Source organism: Manacus candei, unplaced genomic scaffold (genome assembly GCF_025592945.1).
Source record: "Manacus candei isolate 608988 ecotype Guabito, Panama unplaced genomic scaffold, ASM2559294v1 h1tg000018l, whole genome shotgun sequence".
NCBI classification, from domain to species: Eukaryota; Metazoa; Chordata; class Aves; order Passeriformes; family Pipridae; genus Manacus; species Manacus candei.
Window position 1 is genome coordinate 17,676,720 of NW_026138066.1, and position 23,336 is coordinate 17,700,055.

The 23,336-nt window shown below is 36.9% G+C and overlaps 2 protein-coding genes across 4 annotated transcripts in view; one reads left to right on the forward strand and one right to left on the reverse strand.

The window, feature by feature from the left end:
* DCP1B (decapping mRNA 1B) overlaps positions 1–23,336 on the reverse strand; it is a 44,052-nt gene that overhangs the window by 14,833 nt on the left and 5,883 nt on the right. For all 3 annotated transcript variants that reach the window (XM_051784955.1, XM_051784953.1, XM_051784956.1), the window contains exons 4-5: positions 4,409–4,475; positions 2,105–2,240 (exon numbers count right to left, since the gene is read on the reverse strand). In XM_051784955.1, coding sequence (XP_051640915.1) covers positions 2,105–2,240; positions 4,409–4,475 — 203 coding nt within the window. The remainder of the gene's footprint in view (positions 1–2,104; positions 2,241–4,408; positions 4,476–23,336) is intronic.
* CACNA1C (calcium voltage-gated channel subunit alpha1 C) overlaps positions 15,330–23,336 on the forward strand; it is a 476,564-nt gene continuing 468,557 nt past the window's right edge. The window contains exon 1 of the mRNA XM_051784889.1: positions 15,330–15,957. Within this exon, the coding sequence (XP_051640849.1) occupies positions 15,828–15,957 (130 nt within the window). The 5' untranslated portion in view covers positions 15,330–15,827. The remainder of the gene's footprint in view (positions 15,958–23,336) is intronic.

Genomic DNA, 23,336 nt, shown 5'->3' on the forward strand with positions numbered 1-23,336 from the left:
CAAAGATGGTGTGGTAAGTGGGTAGATGCTGGAGAAGATCTGTGCAGCACAGAGCTAAAACTAGAGCTTGTCCTGCAGTACAAGGCACAATGGTTGAGGAGAAACACGTTTTGTCATGCTTTGTTCTGTACCCTCAGAGCTGTTCTACCGTGTATCTCCCTGGCTATCATTATGAGGCCAGCTAACACCACTTTTTCTTGCCAGAGATCAAGAGAAGGCAAGTGCATAAGAAGCACAGTTTTCAAAAAATAATTCAGTGATTTAGCATCTTAAAGCTCCATTAAGAAAAAAAAAAGGAGGAGGGGCCTATGTATTTTATTTTGCATGTAACCTCTAAACGTGTAACTTAATTTGGGAACGAGATATACCCTTCAAAATCAGTTACACCACTAAAAATTGAGCAAATTTCCTTAAAAGAACACCAAGAAAATTGGTGTCTTCCAATACTTTAAAACACCCTCTTCACTGAAACAACACAGAATTCAAAAAGGAGCACAACGTATTTCATAACTGGTTTTACCACGTCAGCATTTTAATTCATAATACATACACTGGCAATAAAGTGGATGTCATAAAGCAGCCAAAACATGCTCCAAAACATATTGACATTAAATACAAAAATGGTTGTCATTGCTTTTATCTATCACACTCTTTTGAAATTTATATTGCTAACAAGACAAGAAATCACACATATCCTGCTCTTAAGAGGTAAGACACTCCTAGTACTCATGTTCCAGATGAAGAGGAAGTTATCATGTTAGTTTTTATTTTCTTGGCAATCCCTTAAATGCACAAAGATTCAAAGATGAAGTAAGAAGCAGGTTTTCAAAAGATCTTATCTGCAAAGGGAAAACTCCTAAAAGCTGTTATTTAAACAACAGAATTTCCTCTTCTTTGTCTTGATTTTCTGTGTGCTAATGTAGAAATGGAAGGTAACTTCTTTTAGATTTATTACCTCCTTTTCACAGAATCTGAAGACAGCTTAATATTTTTCCAGTTTTCCATTTACAGTATTTTAAGATTATTTAATGGAAATCTCTTAAACATTTGGTAACATCTCAGATCACACTCTCTAATGCCAACACTAGATACTGATTCAGTATTAAAACACAGAAAATATACCCGTTTCTGGAAGTGTTTGTCCACCATAATACTTTAAATCAGAAAATACAAAGGCCCCAAGCTTCAAAAGAAACTATACCACAACAAAAAAGGTTGGATCTCACCATAACTCAACAGTTTGCTATTATCTTTCTGAGGATGTTATTTGTAGCTACATTTCAGAAAAAAATAAACATGAAATTTAAAGAGAGAAAAAGATATATATATATATTTCTAGACTCAGAACACTTATGAGCTTTATTATTGCATGACAGCACATAAGCAGTACAGGAAACAGCAGCAGGAACCTGCAGGCTCTGTAACAATTTGCAGCTTCTATATGAATAGTTAAAATTATTAGATTTTTATTCCCCAAAGTAAAACGTTTTTGATTGCTCAATAATAGAGAACATTATTAGTCCATTAGTTACTTCTTTATTTAGAAGCCTCAGAAGACCAAAGAAGCACATGGGCTGAAACCATACTACATTTCAACCTTTTCATTTCCTTCCATTAGTGTCTGAAAGTAGCTAACAACCACAATTAAAAGCAGTAACTTCACTGTCAAAGGCCTCCTCTGAGCCAAGTCATTTGTACAAACCTCAGAAACTATTACCAGGTGAACACTTCACCCAGGAAAAGGGCACAAGGTGCTACTCAATAAGCACAGGAGATCTAAGGATAAAAATGAAAGGCAATTGATACTTGTTCTCTACCATTCAACAAATAATCAATCATATAAATGTTCTCCTTCCAGAAGTTTTTATTGATGGCATTTATTTCTTTTGAACCCTTAGCAAATTCTGTCAGAACTTTTCTGCCAGCTGCTCCACAAAACAAGAGAGCACACTGTCCAAAAGCACTTCACTTTTGAGCAAAACTATTCAAAAAGGAAACAAACCAAAATCAAACCTTTTATGTTTCATAATGTAAAGCAGGAGCATGTTGGCATCATAGCATTGCCCAAAAGAAACCTCTTCTTTTCATAAACAGCAAGTCTCACCTTGGTATACTCATCTTTGGCCTTGGTGAGCATCCGTAAGATATCCACTTCTTTGTTGTTAGCAGAGTTCATAAGCATTGGGGACACTCCTGTTCCTGTGCCCTGCTGGGCTTTGAATTGTTCCTGCTGAGTGAGGCTGAAAGTTGGACGGGAGAGAATATACAAGACAAAAAAACCCAGATAAAATACAAAAAGTTTACCCACAACTACCGTACAATGCTTCATTGAAACTCAAATATTTTTGTTTTCCCCCTATCTACATTAAAGTATATATTAAAAAGATCTCTATTAAAAGATCTATATAAATCCATAATTTGACATGAGATCAATTTGCTCCCATCTTGAATACACTAGACCACAGAATAAAATTTCTGTAACTGAGTCACGATTTCTATATCCAGAAGGAGCAGGGAATTTATAGTGTTATTCAGTTCTGCTGGTGGTGGAGGATGGCAAACACACACAAATCAGGCATTAACTACTAGCAAATGACCAATTTCCTGCCCCAGCTGTTTTACTATTATTGTAGAATGCTGAGAATTAAAACACGCAGCCAATTGGCTGAGCAACAGGGTATTTTTTATCTATATGAAATACTGCTATTATAAACCACTACATGTGGTTTACATTTGCATGAATCCTCTGAAAACTAGGTTTTATTGTAGTAAATTACCAGTTTGAGAGCACCTAATCACCACCAACTGAAACTTGAGCTAGTTAACTGAAACGAGCTGTCAAAAACCTGGGTTTCCTGGGGTTCATTGCTTATTTCTGTAAATTCATCCCCATCAATTATTTCTTGGGTCACAACTGACTCATTTTAGAGCTGTAGGATATACAGTAAAACCAACAAACCCCACTAAACAAACCCTCAACGCTGTCACAGTCAGTGTTTCACAATGTTTTGTCACTGCAAAATGAAAAGCAGCAGGTAGTACTTTAAAAAAGGATGTACAGAGGTAACATGACTACCTTCCCATCCAGTATTTTATCACAAATCCGATCTGGAACATAGCAGGAGAAGAGTTAGAGCACTTTGCTATGAATTGAGAGGTGTGAGGATGAGCCCTGTGTGGACTTGTACTGCAAGGGCACATAAATGGGCTTTTGGGCACTTGGCAACTTTGGCAATCAAACTTGATGTCACTCCCTCAGCAAGCCTCTGGCTACAGAACCTGTTAGCACTGAGACAGATGACCTGAAAAGGAGAGTTCCACAGGTCTTTGCACTGTGCTTTGTTAGCACCTAATACTGTCAGCTTGACTGTACCCACTTCCCATGGCTTTGCTTGGGATGATAAAGACGTGGCTCTACATCATCCCTCCTCCTGTCCCTTGCAAGATTTGTGATGCAATGATATGTCCAGCCCTCTATACCACAGGAAACTGGAATATCCTGTTCCTACCCAGCCCCTTCAGTATATCCTCCACATTATAGCTCTAAAAAATTTAGATTGCATATATTGATAAAATTTGTGAGACTTCAGCTCTTTCCTCCTCCAAGCAAACATTAAATCCTGCAGAACACAGTCATAAGAAAAGGCTCATTGCAAACAAGCCCATAATTAGGCTGCCTGAGGGTAGAGCAGAAGAATGAGCCTTGTCCATCCTGAACACATGAAGAAAGGAGTGAGAGTGGAAAAAACTATCCATGACATTCTTATATTAAAAACTAGCTGAGAATATAGTTCTGTGTGATCTCCAGCTTGACTGCAAAACTAAAGCTTCTGTAATACGTATAAAATAATAACATCTTTATGTACACAAAAGTAAGAAATTCAAAGATAGCTGAAGTCTTGCTTTATATTCCAAAAACAAAGTGAATTTTGTACATATCACTAAGAAATGAAGAAGCAGGAATTCAGTCATGATGTACAAACAGGACAAACCCCACAGAAATTGTATTAATATATTATGCCTTCAAGATAGCCTGCACTTACCTTGATTGAAGAAAAAAGGTAACAGTAACATTGAAAAACAAAATCTCCCCAAACTGAAAAATATATTAAACCCCCAAAGAAAACAATTCTTCAAAACAGATCTCTGAGTCATCAGGAAATAAATCATATCAACTGTTACACTCGGATGTAGCTGGAAAGCTGCACTGCAAATTAGGAAAAAGTATTGCAATACAGTGACTTATTTCTGATTATACAAAATGCAGGCTTGACAACTGCAACAAAGTTTACAAATATAGGTTTAAAGCAGAAAGGTATGATCATTCTAGAAATATAATGTGCATGTATGTACAGAAATACACACATAAAAAAAGCACATAAAAAAGTCTTGGTTACCCATCACTTACTTTTTCATGAGCTCTGCAATTCTTTGGCATTCTTCCTTATCATAAAACCAAATCCCATATATGGACACTGCAAATGCACATCAAACACAAACTATGAGAATCTCCTCAGACAGCAATTCTACCTGGTAGATATTTAAAAGTGACCTGTAAAGAAATTTTAAAATTTATTTCTGTCTTATGTTTTCCCCATCTATAAACAAAAAAAGACACCTGAGATCCTATAAAAATCAGAAAAGATCAAAGGCACATTTCTAAGCATGTAAATTACAAGCTCTTAAATATTCAACAGAGGCAAAGGTATTTGATTCTTTTCTTCAGAACATTAAACCAGTAGGGTTTTTTTCTTTAAAATCTTTTTCTCTGTCATTTTTTTCAGTTGTCATATCACATCCATTAGACTCCAGTGACTAGCTTACTGCAGGGAGTGCTGCAGCATACATAAGTAGGAAAATCTGTTTAGCTTTCAACAGTATTCAGGTCTATCCTATATAGCATCAAAGTTGTTGAAGTAGTAGGAACATAGCTCTGCCTCCCCGCAGATTTCCTATAATGCTGCCCATTATTTACACCACAAAAGCAGTAATTATCTGCAGCCAACCCCAAGATTAGAATTCTATGCATAAGTTAAGATCTTCACTAAAGTAAGTGCAGCAACAACAGATTTGAATTTACTAGTAGTTCAAGATTTTCAAACATACACACTGCTAATGAAACCACTATGATGGTAAGAACCATAATGGGACTCTAGTTGTAGTTACTTCAGGTTCCATAATCATCCTAAACAGGGAGCTTTTTTCCACTCACAGCCATGTGATATAGCTCTGGTAAGATAGCCTGGGAATAAATCTACAACACTGTCTCAAAACAATCTGTCCACATCTGTCAGGGTAACTGTCCTAGTTTTAACCTCATCTGCTGTGAGAAGAGGAAGGCAGAAGCACAAAGGCTTAACACAGATCTTCCCATCTCCATCACCACAACCTTGGGCACCATCCATGTTCATGGCACCAAAGAGGGAGGTGCTGTGTTTCTTCCCCCTTCCCCTCCTACCCTACTGCAGGCAAGAGTTTTCTCTTAACCTTACTAAGAAATGGCAGTTCTTAACACGTCTTCAAACACAGCAGTGGCTAGATTTCGTTTGAAAATGGGTTTCATTTGAAATGGATTGAGTACCTGCTTAAAAACAACTGCAACACTGCCCCTGATGATGTAATATTTCCTCAGATCAGCAGAATCCAAAAGCAATAACTCCTTCAATTCCACTGAGCCAAACCCGTGGCACATGAAGTGTATGTTGGCTTTGTTAGTGTTTGGAAAGAAAACAAATGTACAGCTGCTTGTAAGACACAAGTGTAATATTTTTCTCCATTCCCCCTCAAATTTTTCAGCTGTGTATTGTCTTCTACAGAACTAAAAATGGTTCAAACTGTTTAATGCAGCACGCTGGTGAAAAGTCTAAACTATCCCAAAAACCAAAAGACACCCTGTAGAAATACAAAAATTGACTTTTAAAAGATGTACTGTCCTTTTTATGACAAATGAAAAGGGTGATGATTTCTACTATTCACCTAAAAAAGGCAAGTAACATAATATGCACCAGTGGTTCTACAAATATGCAACATAAGAGCTGAACTGCACAAATGATCTCAGTTTTTTTAACATAAATATTAAAATATGCATGAAAATATACATTAATATTCTAGCACATTCCAATAGGCATCCAATAATAAATTGTGAATCTGTAGAAGAGTGTGTGAACTCACAAGGTTCCAAAACACCAACCTGTTACGCAAAACTACACATTCTTCTGATGAAACACATTTGAAAACTTATTGTCCAAACCACAATTAACCCTATATTCTTCAATCCAACGACACAGCAAGCAGACTGAGAGCCCCAGAGAAATCAAATTTGTTTTAATCAAGATTCTTCTTTGTTAGAAAAAAATCTGAAGAGTAATGATGAAATTTTGGCCATCTGCTTCATCTTCTCAAATTTTTCTATGTCTGCCACAGCTGGTGGCACCATCAATACGAAACACAGGTTGAGCAGCTTCACCTTTTGGCCAACTGATCAAACATACCATAGACTACTTATGAATATTTAATAAATCTGAATGCTGACAGTCCCTTGGAAATGCTGCAGGGCTTCTGGTCATTAAAAGTTGAAAGACTGGAATCAACTACTGTTGGAATCAACAGTAAACTGTTTACTAGTTTACTTCAACTCAGGGACAAACACAAGTAAACTGTCTGATAACCAGTAAAACAGATAATTTCAGATTTTACAGGACTACAACTAATATTTTGAAATAGAATTCCAACAAATACAAACTCATTTCAGATCACAGAATAAGGACACTGGGTCTGTCCCACCAAACCAAACCACCACCCTTAACTCCAGCTCTAAGTCAGGATACTGCAGAGCCAGAGACCTTCAGCCTAGATGTCAGCTGAGCTTCAAACCCACTCTCAGTTCCCTTCTCACCTCAGTTAAATGGTACTTTCAACTCAGATTAGGAAGCAGGGCTGAAAGCCAGCTAAGACCAAAGCCCAACAACCTCTGAGCTTACAGCTCACCCAGTTGGGAGTGAAATCTTTCACAAGTGGACAGCTCTACCCTTCTTCCTTCCACACTTCTCCCATCTGCCCAGAACAGACAAATAATTCAGAAACACACTGAGAAATAATCACTCAGCTGCTCCATTTGTGGCAGCACAACACTCTCCGAGCTCTTTCATGTGTGCGAGAGTGAGGTACTGGTGAGGAGGCAGTAAATTGTGGGAATCTGAGATACCTGGAGTAACCATGGTGTAAATTCACACTACAGTACTATATTCTACTATAGTCTGCATTTAAAAAAAAAAGTGTCAATAGTAGTAGTAAAAATGTGTATTAATGGCCTCCATCTTGATTAATGATGAACACAAAATGGCAAAAAGAGTTCTGATGTGTGTGACAACACATAAAACCCCACGACCAGAAAAAGAACCCAAGATGATTATGAACTGTAACTGTCAAGTGGTGAACCTGGCACACTTGTACACACACAATAACAATTTCACTGCAAGCTTTCTACCATCCTGAAAACAATGCATGTCTTATCAGGATTAAATCTAAACAGATTACTTTTATCTGCCTTCCCTCTCTATCAGACTGTTAGACAAAACTGAATTCCTGATCTAAGTATCATCTGTAGAGTGGTAATTTCACTAAAATATTCACATCAAAAATACATCATGAAACAGCAGAGAAAAAAGCAAATTTTTCTACTGCTGCACAGAAGAGGAAATATTAAGTCACTTTTAGGCCCAGCTTCAACCAGAAAGTTACCCAAGAAGAGATTATTGTAAAAAACAGAAAAAAAAAATCAAAATCAATTGATGACATTAAAGGAAAAAGAAAGCATCAAATTACAATGTTCTTAACAAGATTACACAAAGCTAGAAGGATATAATGCAGCTATCAAATCAAGAAGATCCAATTAATATTGAATGGGAAGCTAAAAAATGACTGAAATAATCTAATTGAAATTATTAAATATTAAGGGATATCAGTCTTTAGAATTTTTAGAATTTGAAAAAGGTAGACTACCCATAAATCAAAACTGAAGAATTTTGAACTGAAAATCTGTGAAGCTCCTTTAATAGCTCAGTGGTTGAGTTTCAGGAAGTAAACTATTTAAGTTTTAAATCACGACTTCAGAGCAAATTCTACAGCTTCCGCCTCACAATTTTCATTTTTTGGCTATGGATTTCTCCTGTCCTCACAAACACTAGAGCACTTGATACTATTTATAAGCAGAAGCTGACAGCTGCTATCTACCAGAATTATGGATAACAATTTCTAACCTCTCAGTATTTGCAGCATTTATTTAGTTATTATGATAATGCAGAACTTCCTATCAACTTGAATCATTCACGTTAAGCATTCTATTACAAAGGACAGCATTCTCTAGGATTATTTGTTTTACTCTTTATTTTTCCAGCTATCAGCTTTTTTGGCCTTCTGTTGGCTAGATGTTTCCATTACCAAAGTTTTTCTTTCAGTGCACCTGGAACACACGATTTTTAAGCTATTGCTGCACAGACTGTATAAAGTATTTAAGACTGGTAAAAATTAATATGGAAATAACTACTTACTAGAGACTCCCCCATACCCTGCTGGTATTACAAATACATAAATAAAATTGTTCTTAAACTTTCATATTTTATATCATGCTTCTTAAGGTACTTTATTCCCTATCTATGGTCTAGACTCTTGCTCCTGAATATGTAAATCCATGCCTGGTTATATTAAAAAGCAGTTCCTGTACACACATCTTATGTGGCAGCCAGACACCTTCATGTTGGTCGTCTTTTCTCTTTGCTGTCTACCATTCCTGTAATATTTGTCTCTTCAGCAAACTATCAATGCTTGCATATCTTTCCCTAGTCCTTTTTAAAATACTGCAGCCCCCAATTTGCAGCACCTACTGAAAAAGGAACCAAAGTGAGTTATATCCACAATAATATTTTTTAATCTACAAGTTCTTCACCTAAAACATGAACTAAAGCATGCCATGTTAATTTTGTGCTCCTCTACTCCAATCTAAGGGTGTTTCTTTTGTCCATGATGTTTACAGTCACAATACAAGCATCTGATGTTCCACCTACTTTGCTCAGGCTCAAGAGGTGCAGGAAACTTGCCTGTTGAAGCTCTACATCCTGCTCTGCAGCACAATGCAAGAGAGGACTGCAGCAAAGGAAAGCAAATACAAAAAAACCTGCAGCTGAGGCAACTGCACACTGTCTTGGAAAGCTGAATTCCATCTCTGATGCTGCCCCAGAGATGTTGTGCAATGATACACAAGCTGTGAAATGTCATCTTAAGTGGCTGCACTGACTGTGTGTGCCTCATTTCCCAGTGTCTGATTTGAGATCCCGGACCTCTGGGAAAGATTTGAGTGCATGACCTGCAAAAACACCACCTACTTATGAGCACAATCAAACCCAAGTCTGTAAGAAGTGGTTTTGATCATGTGAATAATAAGTATACTGGAAAACTGGCTCGAATAATGGAAGTCAGGCACCCCTTATTTAATTGGTCTCTGTAATTTTAACTACTCTGCCCTAGGATCCCAATTTGTAAAATGGGGAGAATAACATTTCTAATCTGAGCAAGGTAAAACAGTTCAGTTTGTTCACGAGTTATCAGCTATTATACTGATTATTTTTGCAGAAAACAACAAGAAAAAAGCAATTAATAATTCTGTCCCTAGTGCAGAATTTCAGTGGCATATAACAAAGCAAGAGGCCCACGTGTCAGCTATGAGAAAAAAGCCAGAACACTGAGTAGCCACTCTTCATGTGAACATCATTCTGACTGTTTGATAACTGAAACAAAGTCCTTATTGCAAAAGAAAATGATCATGTGATATAAAATTCCATAAACAGAGAGGTCACACAAGCAACTCTAATTTTGCCATTTCCTAGTTTAAGAGTCAAAGTTCTTCTAGCTCCTAACAGCCTTTAAGTTCTTTCAAACATAACATTTTGCTTAGGTCTCTAGGTACTTAAAAGCAAAACACTAGAAAAAAAATTTAAATTTTATCCTATTATACCATGTTGATAGTAATGTGGCCCATCAACAGGACTGGAATTTTTAGATCTTTTCCTTCTCTACATTGTGCAAAGCTGCACAATACAACATATAGATTAAAAATGTATTTGCTTCTAAATAATGGAAATACAGCTCTAGATATATCTTGTTATTTCAGGAGGTTTTTAAAGGAGAACCAAAACTTTTATGACTTCTCAGGCACAAAAACGTCAATAAAGTGAAGAAAGGGAAGAGTTTTTCAGGTAACAGAAATGTGTACTTTGATACTTTATTAACATAAATTCCTAAAAAGCTCTGAAAAGACCCAATCTGTTAAATCATCAGACACCTGTTCTTTCATTTAAAGGTTGATAAAGCTCCTAATCCACTTACTTGGGGAACTGCTAATAAAGAGAGGGAAAAGGATGACTTGGTATTTCCGTTATTTCAAATGTTTAAAATATTAAATACAAACGAGCAAGGAAAAAAAACAAACACCAAAACAACCAAACCAGTTAAAGGGAAAAGAATCCTACTTGGAGACATGTTAATGCAAAGCAATGATTAGACATAGAGAGTGAAAATATGCAACAACAAAACCCCCAAGAAAATGAAAAAGCCCCTCAAAACCCCTTCCCCCAAAAGCAAATGGTTTGAGAGTGGGCAATGATTGGCAACACTACTGAAGTCAAGAAAAAGTTCCTCACCACCATCTGTTTAATTGTGCCTGGAACTATGCCTTAAAAATCAACATAAGAAACAATTTTTGTTAATAGAATGGACCCTGAAATGTCCTTGCCATCTTCTACCAGTCACGAAAGTTGGGTGACTAATTTGCAGACTTCCAGATAGAGCCAGCAAATATTTCTGATTTCATGAGGCAAAAAAAGGGACAACACAGAGACAGTGAATTGTTTACTAAATAATGTCTGTGGCTCCACTGTGACAGCCTGACTTCAGGCAGATTTTTAATCAAAATTTATCAGAAATTCTTTATGGTAAAAAAATTAACTCTGTAGCAGAGACATAAAATTAGCTCACTGGAACGCCCCCTAAAATAGCCTCAAAGCTAAAGTTCTGTTAGTACTGTAGGAAAATTTAAAGTCCATTGATCCATATATTTCCATGAAGCTCAGCAGATGTAAGAGTCCATCAGCAGGTTCTTTACTTTTTTTGGAAAAGAGCCCAAATGCAAACTGTATTTGCAAGATTTCCTGTAAAAATGCATTCTGTTGATGCTACAAGAAATTTTTAGTCACGACACAGGAATAGCTTCTATGTTATGATCCATCTGGCTTAGTGCATTTATTTTTTTCCCCACACCACTGGTTTTCCAGTCACACCTCCTGCCATTGCATCATCAGTTCCAAATAATTTTTAGATCAGGATGGTGTGTGACACTGAAATAAAGGCAGGAAGACTGTAAATGCCAGGCTATCAACTTCTTAAATAACAAGTTGTTCTTAATAAATCTTTTATTGTTCTTATTTATAACTGCTCTTAAGTAACAAGTGGTTCTCATTACTATTTCACAATAGACTTCCAAAATGTCCCCATCAAACTGGAGCTCCTCTGCCTTTTGTAATGGAAAAGACTAAAGAGTCTCACTCAAGGAGTGTAAAAGCTAAGTGAGGAGGTATTAAGATAAACAAATGGTGGGTGAAAGTTCTGTTCTAGTTCTGATATAGAAAAATGAGAGATAGACAGTGACTTTAGAAAAGCAAGTGAGTGAGTCTGCAGCAAAGCTAAAAGCTGCATCCAAATATCCCGAGACAACAAAAGCAACCTTCTTGTGAAATAAAGACCCATCAGAGAGAGGCTTTGTGGAAAGAAATCCATAGCCCCTCAACATCTGAAACTATTACCTTTATTAGCTCTATATTCTCTGCTAACTTTCTAAAGCAAACAACAAAACATCTTCAATACACTGAAATGAAGCCAGGCCCTGATCTACAGGAATCATCAGAACAAAAATGCCTTGCACAAATCTAGGCTAAATATAGATCCATATTTTCTGTCAGTAGAAAAGCTTACACTAACATAAGACTATCACAATTAGAAGCATTTAAACTAGAAACCACACTCTTTTCTTGATTCTATGCATCTCACATCGTACCTAGAACTGAAAAGCAATGAGAACTTTCCTGGAGACAAAAAAAAATTGCTCTCATTTGAAAGAATAGGAAGGAGAGCTGCCTTCTGCATCTCAGTTTCCATCCTGCCTCCCATTATGTTAAGAAAAGCAGCAGTTTCCATATGTTTCTTGTGGAGTATCTGGGCTTCCAGTCCCATGGGGATAAAGCCTCCTCCACTGCCTGTGCCACACACAGTTGGTAGAGGACTCCTCAGGATTTGAACATCATGGTTTTCATTTATAATTTAGTCCAATCTAAGAATACATTCCCAATTACTTTTAAAGTGCATCTCTGAGGTACCTGCCAAAGGTCAAGGTACTCCTCTAATTCCAGAGCTATAGCTGAGTTCAAGGTCAAGTTATTTTCCAAACTCTGACAATGCCATTTTTCCAGTATAATAGAAGAGAGGAGAAAAAAAAGAAGATTATTTTAGCCTCAAATAGGTGTTCAATAGCATGTAATTTTTTCCTGAAACCTGAGTTTTTGCTCTAATCAGTCTGATGAGCTGTCACTCCAAATGGTTTAACTCCCACAAAATAATGAACAACTTGGAAAAGGACTTCATGAGGAAAATAAGCAACTTTAACTATAGAAGATGTTTCTAATTCTGACTGTTGTGATCTCATCTCTTATTTCTTCACTGCATACCTTCAGATCCTAAGTAATGGAAATACACTTGCAGATCTGGACTAAGTTCTTGGTCTGTAACAACAGACGTTTAAGTCACTTGTATATACTTGTTCTTATAACAAGAAACACCTAAGAAATACCTTAAGATTAAGAGAATTTTAAAAACCCCACTTCTGTATTTTTCTGTTTCTATACTCTGTACACACTATCACTTTGGAAGCAGGCAATTTGTTAATTTTTCCTCCACCATCTCTATTCTGAAATGGTTAGAAAAAGAATCAAAAAAATCCACATAGAAACAGGTAAAAGTAAAGTCAACTACTCCTCCTGAGATTTTAAACGTTTACTTCATATTTACATATCTTACATATTTCCTTTTATTGCTTTGCCACAGCCTGTTACCATGTTATATTCAACACATTAAAGAATTCTTCTCTACTACTCTGCAGCCATTCCTTCTCTTGCAGTCAGCTGCTACACTGCCTTCAGTGACATCTGCTTGTCTGTAGAGCTGCAGCTGGAAATTTTTAAGTCCGTGCAATTTTTAGTGATATAACACAATTTCACAGGCCCAGAAAGGCTTCTCCTTGTTCTCACATAATGGCAGGCAAACAGTAATAGGTTTGCTCCAGCTGTGGGTTGGTTCACACTGTGCTCCCAAGATAAATTTCAGCAGATGACTGTGCCCCTGAACCCTTTATCATTCACATGTGGCCACTGCATTTTTGCATGCTTGAAAGCTGAATGATCATTAAAGTATGAATAGAAATGTTTCATCTGTATTTTTCTTGTGAAATCGCACTTTAGTAATTTCTTTCATGAAGATACAAACACCACCTCCTCCAACTACCTCGTTGCTTTTTTCTTCTGATTACTGTAATTATTTTTACACATATTTGTATATCTTTTAAAATTGTATTGTTAGTGTTCAGATTACTTACTAGTTTACTGATTTTTCTGCCTCCTTGAACACCAGACATTCCATGTGGGCACACGTACAAAGGGAGAAACAGACTGTACCCCTGAGATCAAGTTTGCCACCGAGAAAATGCAATTTCAGCAGTAAACATTTCCTTACTTTAGACCTGTAATCCAACAGAAATCCCCCCCCCCCCCATTTATCAAAATAATTTTATATTAGCAGCTAGACATTTCACAAAAGCAGCACTGGGAGGTACCCTGCAACTTTGAATCCATGAATATACACTAGACATATAGTTGAATTTAAATAAAAATTTGGAATTTTGCACTGGATTATTCTTACTATAGCAATTGTATTATTTTCACACAGAAAGTAAAAATGTATATTTCATTTTGCTTCAGAAGTTGGCAGTATTTTATTAGCTCATGTATAATCCTTTAGGAATAAAATGTATCTTCTGCTTCCTCAGTCTTTCCCCTCCTTCAGCTTTTAACTCTCAGTGCAAATTTGAACATCTACTTTGTTTTCTGATAGAGTGTTAGAGAGAGAAATATTCATGTGAGAGAAACCAGAATAAAAAAAGAGATAACAGTAAAAAGAAAGCAGTAAAGCCCTGCAGGAAGGCATATAATACCTTACATAAAAATCCAATGTTATTTCTCTCCTTTTTCTAATTATTATGAAATCTCATGAACTTCTTAATTGAGAGATGCTACACATTCCCATGTAGAGAATGTAACACTGTATGTTATTTAGCAAATAATACTAAAATTTTACAGAAAGGCAGTTTGATTGGCAGAGACAAAAGAATTGGTGGAGCTCACCAAACTGAAAGTCCATATCCTGGCAAAGACAATGACCAACACCAGATGATTCACAGGAAGAATCTTCCTTGCCCCTTTATTTTTGACTTCTGACCTGAAGCATATCTTACATCTCTTACTTTTTTTTTTTTCCTCCTGGCTACAGAATCTCTGGTTGGTTTTATTCATATAAATAATATCTCTGCTTTGCAAAAGGATTACTGAAACAGGCCCCAAAAGACCTAGGCCTATGTATGTCCAAAATAATGAATCTAGCAGGTAAAACCCACTGGGGTATTTTATGATTGATTTTAAGCAACTCTTTATGACATGAAAAGTTTATATTTTATTAAAGCAAGTTCTGTGCAGCAAAACCAACAACTGGGCTGCAGCCACAACCATTAAAGCAGAGCAGACAGCAGGCATCAAGCCCAACACTGTTACTAGTTTGTAAGGCAGTTAAGTCAAAAAAGCAACGCTGCATTAGCAGCCTGAGTGGAATTCCACTGGAGCACTCGCACCGTGTTTCTGTATGTAACACATTCCTTGTCCTTTAAAGGCTATGCTATCTTACACTTGGGAAGGGTTTCTTTCCTTTTTCCTCCTGTAATTGAAAAGTATTGTTTACTGCCGACTTAAGGCTTGTTTTGACAAAGGGAGCGCTGATGAGGCACTCAAGAGCTCCCATTAAATCAATGTTAGACAGAAGTGAGCAGCTTGTATATGCACTGTGGGATGCACTCGCTCACATATTTATCTTCCATGTTTTCAGAGAAGGTTACAAATATTTTTATATATATAAACACACACATATAAAAGAGCACAAGTGAGCAAGCTCACATTCCAAGAGAAGTTTTCTGGCTATGTCAGGAGTGAAGTCCACCCTCTGCTAGACAAACCTATTTTTTTTCAAGCACCAGAGGATATTATCAGAGAGGTCCGTGCTGATATACAGAAAGCAGAGATCGCCGTGGCTCGGTGAGGTGATGAGCTGACGGGTGGATGGCGCCCATTATCTTCACTCCTCAATCCAAGTTTTCCTGAAAAACCACAGGGGGAGGAGAAGGCTCCAACTGAGCATAAGGCACAGAGGACAAGGAAAGGATTAAGAGTGAAGAGCAAGAAAAGGAAGGATAACGCAAGAGATATTGCAGAGGTTTCAAAGGGCTAGAAAATAGTTTGTAGATTAAAAGATCCAGTTGTCAGTAACTTAAAGCAGCATTCAAGCTTTAACTTCTGCACAAGGCTATTGCATAAAATAACCCAGAAGCAAGAAAAAGTTGACCAAAAGGAATGTGCCTTTTCTATCTATAGAAAATACAGTTAGGTTGAGCTCCTTGGAATTTTAAAATGTTTCAAGCCTTGGTTCGGCAAGCGTATCACCCGCTCCCCAGCCACCAGCCAGGGGAGCCTGACACCAAGTATAAGGGGAAGCTGGTGCATGAAACTCAGCTGAACTGCTTCTACATCAAACCTGGAGGTAAGACAAAGTTGTGTGCACAGGGATTGCACTGTTCTCTACCTGCTGCGATGAGTATTGCCTTCCTATTTAAACAGAGCACTCTGTATAATGTAGGAGACTACACTAATAACTTGGAGTAATATTTGGTGATAATGTACTGTGAACTCCTGAATGTGTGTTCATACCACCACAGGATTTAGATAATTCTGGTAATTCTTGAAGCTGTGGAGTTAAGTAGATGAATGGCTTCTCTTAGCAATATATTGTATTTTGAGCATCTAATGAACATGGCTTTCCAACTCCCACCATGACACGATAAAAAAAAAGAAAAAAAGGAATGCAAGTATAAGGAAAAAGAAAGATAAAGGTTTTTGGGGTTTTTTTTGGACAAAGAGGCTAAGAAGTTTAAAATATACAAAAGCTGGAAACACTAAATACGTGTGTTAGCATGTGAAGGGATTAAGGGAAAAGGCGGTTATGCAAGGGATTGCTGAAAGCAACTTGCTCTGTAATATTCTCATTTGCAGAAGAAATATGTAGGCATTCAGGTAAGTGTTTACCCTCATCTTGAAACACTCACCATTTTATGCAATACAAGGAGGTGTGTGTGAAGCAGAGGGTATACAGGTAGTCACATGAAAATAACCCCTCTGAAAAAAAAAAAATAATTATCTGTTCCAACTTGAACCCTTGAGCTTTGCTGCATCATATGCCTATCTTATCTTGGAAAGATGTCCGGAATTCCCAGCACTGGCAGTACACTCTCAACAGTGAACCTCCAGACAAGCTAATATCTTGCTTATATGCTGACATCCATAAATGGGAAACAAAGACTGTGTCTAGCAGATACATGCAGTATTACTCTCCTTCCACTCCATACAGGAACTCATCCACAACAGCAGGGTGCTTGATACATGTTTTTAATTCTACTCTGTGTAACTTCTCCTAGGAATTTGTTTGCCCAGGCAGAGATATACTTCCACCACACACAAAATAATTACCAGCCATCAAAAGACTGCATAGCTTTGTTATCTTAGCTCCTTAGCCCGTTTCTTCTCACTTGGCATATAGTTACTCTGACTGGACTCTGACTTACTTTCAGACTGGACTCCATTGTCACACAGAACTGAAAACCTGCTTTAGGATTACTGCACTTCTTTTCCTTACGCTTAGTTTTGACCACCCTCGAGGCAAAACAGAAACATGTCATTAGAGCAAAAAGATGGTTGGAGTCATCACAGTTACAGCTGCAAAAAGCCACCTCAGGAAGGCAAGCCATTCTAAATCGTTTGCTTTGCTCAGTCAAAGGCTTTCACACCACCTAACAAATCCTCAGGGTAGGAAGGGTGAGGAAGAAACAACTAAAACATCCTTTTAAGAAAGTCCGAATGGAAATACTTGTGCTATATTGGGTGGAGTGACAAGGGACAGGGTGTTACACATCCAAACTTATGTCTTACCAGTTCTGAAGGCCTTAAGTTTATCTACAAATTCCCCTGAAAAAACACAGATTTTATTTAGTTTTAAGGAAAACAAATAAGGCAGCACTGGAAAAAATAAATTTAGAAACACTTACTAGTACAAACAATTTTTCTTTAAAAACAACAAACAAAAAGGGATATTGCAGTTCCCCCTCTTGTTTTTTTTTCATTGGAACCCTAAAAACCTAAATCACAGAACATTTACTCTCCACAGTAAGCAGAAAAAACCCCAAACACTCTTAAGTAGAATTAACCAATATCTGCTAATCCTAGAATCACAATAATAATTTAGTTTGGTTGGGACCTCTGCAGGTCATTTATTCCAGGGCTGGTTTCAGTAAGAGAGAGACTTAGGAAAAGAAAAAAATTATGATCAACTAAAAGTTTTCACAGAAAACAATGTCCTATGGCACTTTTTCAGTCAATTTATTTTTAATCAATTTGCATTTATGCATACTTCTTTAAAACAAATTTTCCTGTCCCTCTCACTACATTAAAAACCCGCTTCTTCCACAGATTTGAGCTGAGTTTAGTTATAAAACCAGGTGTATCAGCTTTTGTACTCTAGAACAGGTAAGCCAAATAACCACTAGATAGCAAAATCACAGTTCCTGATCTTAAAACTCACTTGCCTTGAGCCAGAACTGCTGCACATCCATCCATTCTTGACTGCAAAATAGTATTAAGTTATGCCATCAAGTTACAATAATACTTTTATATCTCAGCAGGCAGGCATTCAAGATTTTCAGGCATCCTTGAAAATTAAAATGAGGCAGAAAGCACAAGGATCTAATACATAAATGTACATATTTTATGGGTTTAGTTATAAAAATGTAAATTGGTATCTATACCACTTCCAAGGGGCAGTTTATTATTTTTCTTGACATTCTGAAGCAATTTTTACCATTTTCTAAGCACATTAAAATCACCAGTTAGTTGAAATACAGACCACAAAGGGAGGAACTATATGGGAAACATAGTAGGAAATTAGTAATGCCTTTAAACAAGCTTTTGTAAACTAGCCTATGAACACATAATTTCTGAGTGTAGGTAGAAGGAAGTCAATTAACTGAGTACTAGAGAGCATCCCACATGAAAAAACATAAATCATCACTATGCACTTGATAAATAGAGGCAGTAAGAAACTTGTTTGCTTGTGTCAAGCAAATTTGCACTTGACAAACTCAAAAGCAGTTAAGCTGGACACAAACTGTATAACAGGTTTCAGGAAGAAAAAAAGCAAATAACACGACAAAGCTCATGCTGCAACTTTCATTTTCTGGGTTTAGAATTAACTTAGTAAGACATTAATTATTTTCAGTATGTATATTTTCTCTTGAAACTTAAAAAAGTTGGGTAGTGTTAGCATTCCAACACTCTCAGCAAAACTGAGGTTTCACTTTAAGGTCAGGAACACTCAGGGAAGACAATTGTGACCTCTGCTGTTGTTCTGTCTTGCTGGATACATGATGAATTTTTATAATGCTGATCAAAGGAGAGAAATTGGAATGGAGAGAAGGAGGAGAGGTTTGTTTATATCTCTGAGACAAAAAAGTCTCCAAGGACAGAACCGCAGGTAAACCACAAGCATTTGTATTCTGAACAAGTGGCAGTCGTCAGCCCAGGCAGACTTCTCAAAAAAACCTTTACCCAAATCTGTTTAACAAAAAAACAGGCTGAGAAGAATATACCCCTAAAGAGGGCAAGGCCCTTCTACCAAAATCACTTTGAATTGCTATAGTTTTAGCTTGCACTTTTGTTCCAAACCGACAAACGTTTTTCAAAGAGTTTTAAACTACAGAAATATTTTCAACAAAACATGCAGGTTGTAGCAGGCCAGAATAATAATTCTGCAATCAAACTTAACCTCAAAAAAATTGTTTTAAGTTATTCAGCTGTGACAAAAATCACTGCATTTGCTTAATGATGCAGCAACAGAAAACCATGTCATACTTCTGAATTAGTAGACCACTGATTTTAGAGAAAAATAATACAAATTGAATGAAGTTAAAAACACTGCAAGGTATTTGTTTCAAAATTCTGAAAAACAAATGAGCATTTGGGGAATATTCAACTGAATACACGTTGCAATTTACTGCTTTCATCATGTCAGGTTTTTTGTTTTTGGACCAGATACTGTATGTTGGCAGGCAGGAGGCTGATAAATAAGGCTCTCCATTCTAAACTGAACCAAAAACCAAAGAGAAACTCTACTACCTCATAAAAACTAAGCCTGGAATATCTATTTTGCCTGTCTCAGAGGAAACAATTGAGCAAGTAGTAGTTTACTGGTCAATATGCAGAAGGCTGAATCTAAATATATACACAAATAAATTTAACCACCAAATGCTGGTTTTGTTCTCGATTAAAAATGCATTTCAGAAGAAAGAAGAGATCTGAAACACCATGTTACAGAATGTATAATGTAATATAGACTGGAAACGTATTTCAGGGTAAACAAGACACTATGATACCCAAAAGAGGATTGGTTTCCATGATATATTAACTTTTACATATCACTCAGATTCTCTTAGTGTTGTCTCCTACTTTTCCTTCCAAAGTAAACCTCTAACAGCCTTCAAACTAAGAAATGCTCCTTGCAGGGTCACTAGGCCTTCAGAAATGCCTGCAGAGGCAGGACACTTGTTATCCATTTAGTACTTTTTACCAGGATGTATTTACTTAGGAGGGTGAACTAAAATGAGCCACAATCAGTCTCAAAAGAAGATGAGTTGTTCTGTTTAAGAGGGCCCTTGGATGCTGTAATTTAGAATTTAAGAATGAAATCCAATAGTTTGAGAAGAACATACACCGTTGTCTTTTCCTAAACATTTTACAATCACTTGTCCCCAGGGATATATTTGGAAAAATTGTCATACAAAATAATTATGACCTACATGGGAAGGAAAAAAAACCAAAACTGAACCACAAACAAAAAACCCACAATACTTCTTTGGACAGTTGGCAAACTTCCCTCTCCCTTCCATCCCATCTACTAGGCATCTTTGCAGTGTAGAAATCTGGGAAAATATAACATTTTCAGGGTTCTGACAGACACATGGTGGTATGTCAAACTGGACAACTGAAACAAGGATGAGCTTATGTATGTCTCACATGTGCCTAGGCAGGTTTGACAAAAACAGGCATGTCTGGTCTGCTTTTGGACCACTTACTGAACCTCTGCTAAGGCTCAAATTCAGTAGACACATCTGACTAGAAAGGCTTCATTCTGCTCCAAGCCCAGGGGATGAAATGATCAAAGGCCTTGCTACAAACGTGGCACAGAAATGAAAAGCAACTGCTCTGCCAACAGGTACAGAAACTCGTTATAAAGTATTTGTCAATCTGCCACACAGTTTCTTTCTCCACTCCTTATAGCAGAAAAGCACCCAATTAACCTGTATCAGATCATTGTCACAATTAGCACACTATTTTAAGGTAGGATCTTGTGTTCTTCTCTGGCAGCTGAAATGCTCAAGGTGAAGCTAACTCTGAGATACACAACTTACTGTTGACCAAATTCTCTGTGTCCTGTAAGCATGAAAAACAGTATTCAGCAATGAAAAGCTAAATCAGTCAACTGAGGAAATAATTAACTGACCCAGTACAAAGGCATAAACACCTGGTACAATACACAATGAGGAATAGCTGTAATTATTATATAGCTGATCAGTGCTAAAGAAAGAAAATTAAGTTCATTTACTCAATAATTTACCACCTTGCATTTCTTCTCAACTATCTCATATTATTCAGCACCAAGGCTTAAGCAACAGGCTCTAAATATTGCTTTTCACAATAAATATCACCAAAAAACAATGAAAAAAGTACTAATTATGTAGTTAAGATTATTCAAATATAGAACTCAGGAAATTTTTTAAAACCCTTAGAATTGTTAGATGATCTAAACGAAACCAGGACTCCTGTCTTGCTCTCATAAAGAGAGCATCTAAAATTGCAGTTAACTAGATAAGTTTAAAGGTCACATTGAACATTCCCTATTTGATACATAAACCTTCTCTTCTTGGTGGACAAAGATTTCTGCTGACATTAAAAACTGTAACTTGATCTTCCCTCCTGGCTTTGAAATGAATAACCCCAGCTCCAGCCTAACAGATTTCTCAAACTAAACTTCTCTGCAAAACAGTAGATCAGTGCAAACATTAACTGGCATGGATCCCAAATCCAGCCTGAAAAGTCCTGGGATTACACTGTGTCTCCAACATGGTGTTTAGACAGTATTTCAACTTAAGATGAACAGGATCACATAGAACAACAGAAGAAATATGAAAAAAACAACAAAGTAAGATGAAATATTTCTTTTCTTAATTTAAGTATTCCTAAAACTTATATTTATTTTGCATAATTTTGGAAAAAATCTTTCTGTTGCAATCATATATTGGATGCAAAGCAAGCTTTACAAAATGACAGCTATTACAAATGCTGGTGGACTTGTCCAGTACACAAGCACCACCTTTGGCTGCCAAGAGGTTTTATTTTAGGCTGTGTGGTACAACCAGCCATAGATATTCAGCTGCACTAAAATGAAGTTGGTTTCAACAAATATTCGGAATATTGGGAGAAGCAAAACACTGGGCAGGACTTCTTTGTTTCTCTAAATGCTTGCTTTTGTATTTTCCTGATGTTTATGTTATGACAACAGCCCTGTTATGTAGGAAAGCCACCATATCAATTGGAAAAACAGAGGAAACTGTTAGTTTTGTTAGATCTAAAAGAAGACGTGTATGAAAAACTGCATAAGAAGTCACCAAGTCAAACAAAAGGTTAGAAAAAGATAACTTGTTTCCAGACACTGTTAAGTATTACTGCCAAACTGTCCACTGTTTTGCCAAGTAAACAGCTATTACTGAGTACTCCTTGTCAGCATCTGGAAGCAGTAGAGAAAAATAATACTATGACATCAGGGCTTAAAATCCACAGGTTTTAGAGGCTGGGCATCTCTTAATTTCTTTTTTCATGACAGCACTCAAGGGAACGATCCAGTACAGAGTGCCATGAAGTCAAAAACCTGTCAGATCTCACGGCTCAGAGATTCTAAACTAAAAGAAGGGTAGTTCTACTTCCATGTTGCCACTGGCAAATTGTCAGTGTAGGTGCTGGGGGTCCACCCCAGCCAGCAGCTCAGCCCTGTGCAGCTGCTTGCCCCCTCCCCTTGGTGGGATGGGGGAGACAATCTGAAGAGCAAAAGTAAGAAAACAGGTTACCACTTAAAATATTTGAGACCCTGCAAACCCAAAAGACTGACATCTCTTGGGAAAAACAGCTTATACTCTCCAAACCCCACGATTTTCCTCCTAATAAAAAAATTAAGCAAGCACAGTTTATAGGTAGTAATCAGACTTACTTCATGTCAGCACAGAGTTATGACAACTTCTAATTACTCTTTATACCAATTGTCTCAACAAAAATGAAAAATTAATAGACCAGGTTTCAAAATGTAGGTACTAGTGTATACACACATAAACTCCTAATGGAATTTCAAAATGAGATTAAAGAAGATTACACTTACATAAGAAAGACCCTTCAAAAACAGATGGGATAATAGGTCTCATGGTACTTAAAATCCTAATGTCCTAGGTTAGCCTGAATATGTCTGCATTTCTTTTCAGTTTCTTTGTGAATTCCAATACTTTGTCAACCTAGAAAATACTCTCAAAAATAGCAGTTTCATTTAGGCTATTTAAAATGTTATTTCTCCATTGTTTTTACCACATAGTGCGTGTGAACAACAGGATTCCCTCTTGATATACTTTCCAACTCCAAACTAGTTTATGAAGTAAAAAGGTCTAGCAGATGATCAAATTGGGCTGCTTCAGCCTTTAATTCATCCAGAGGGAACCCTTCTGCATCACAGTTCACATAAAACATTTTTGCAATCTGCTTTTATGCATCAAGGAC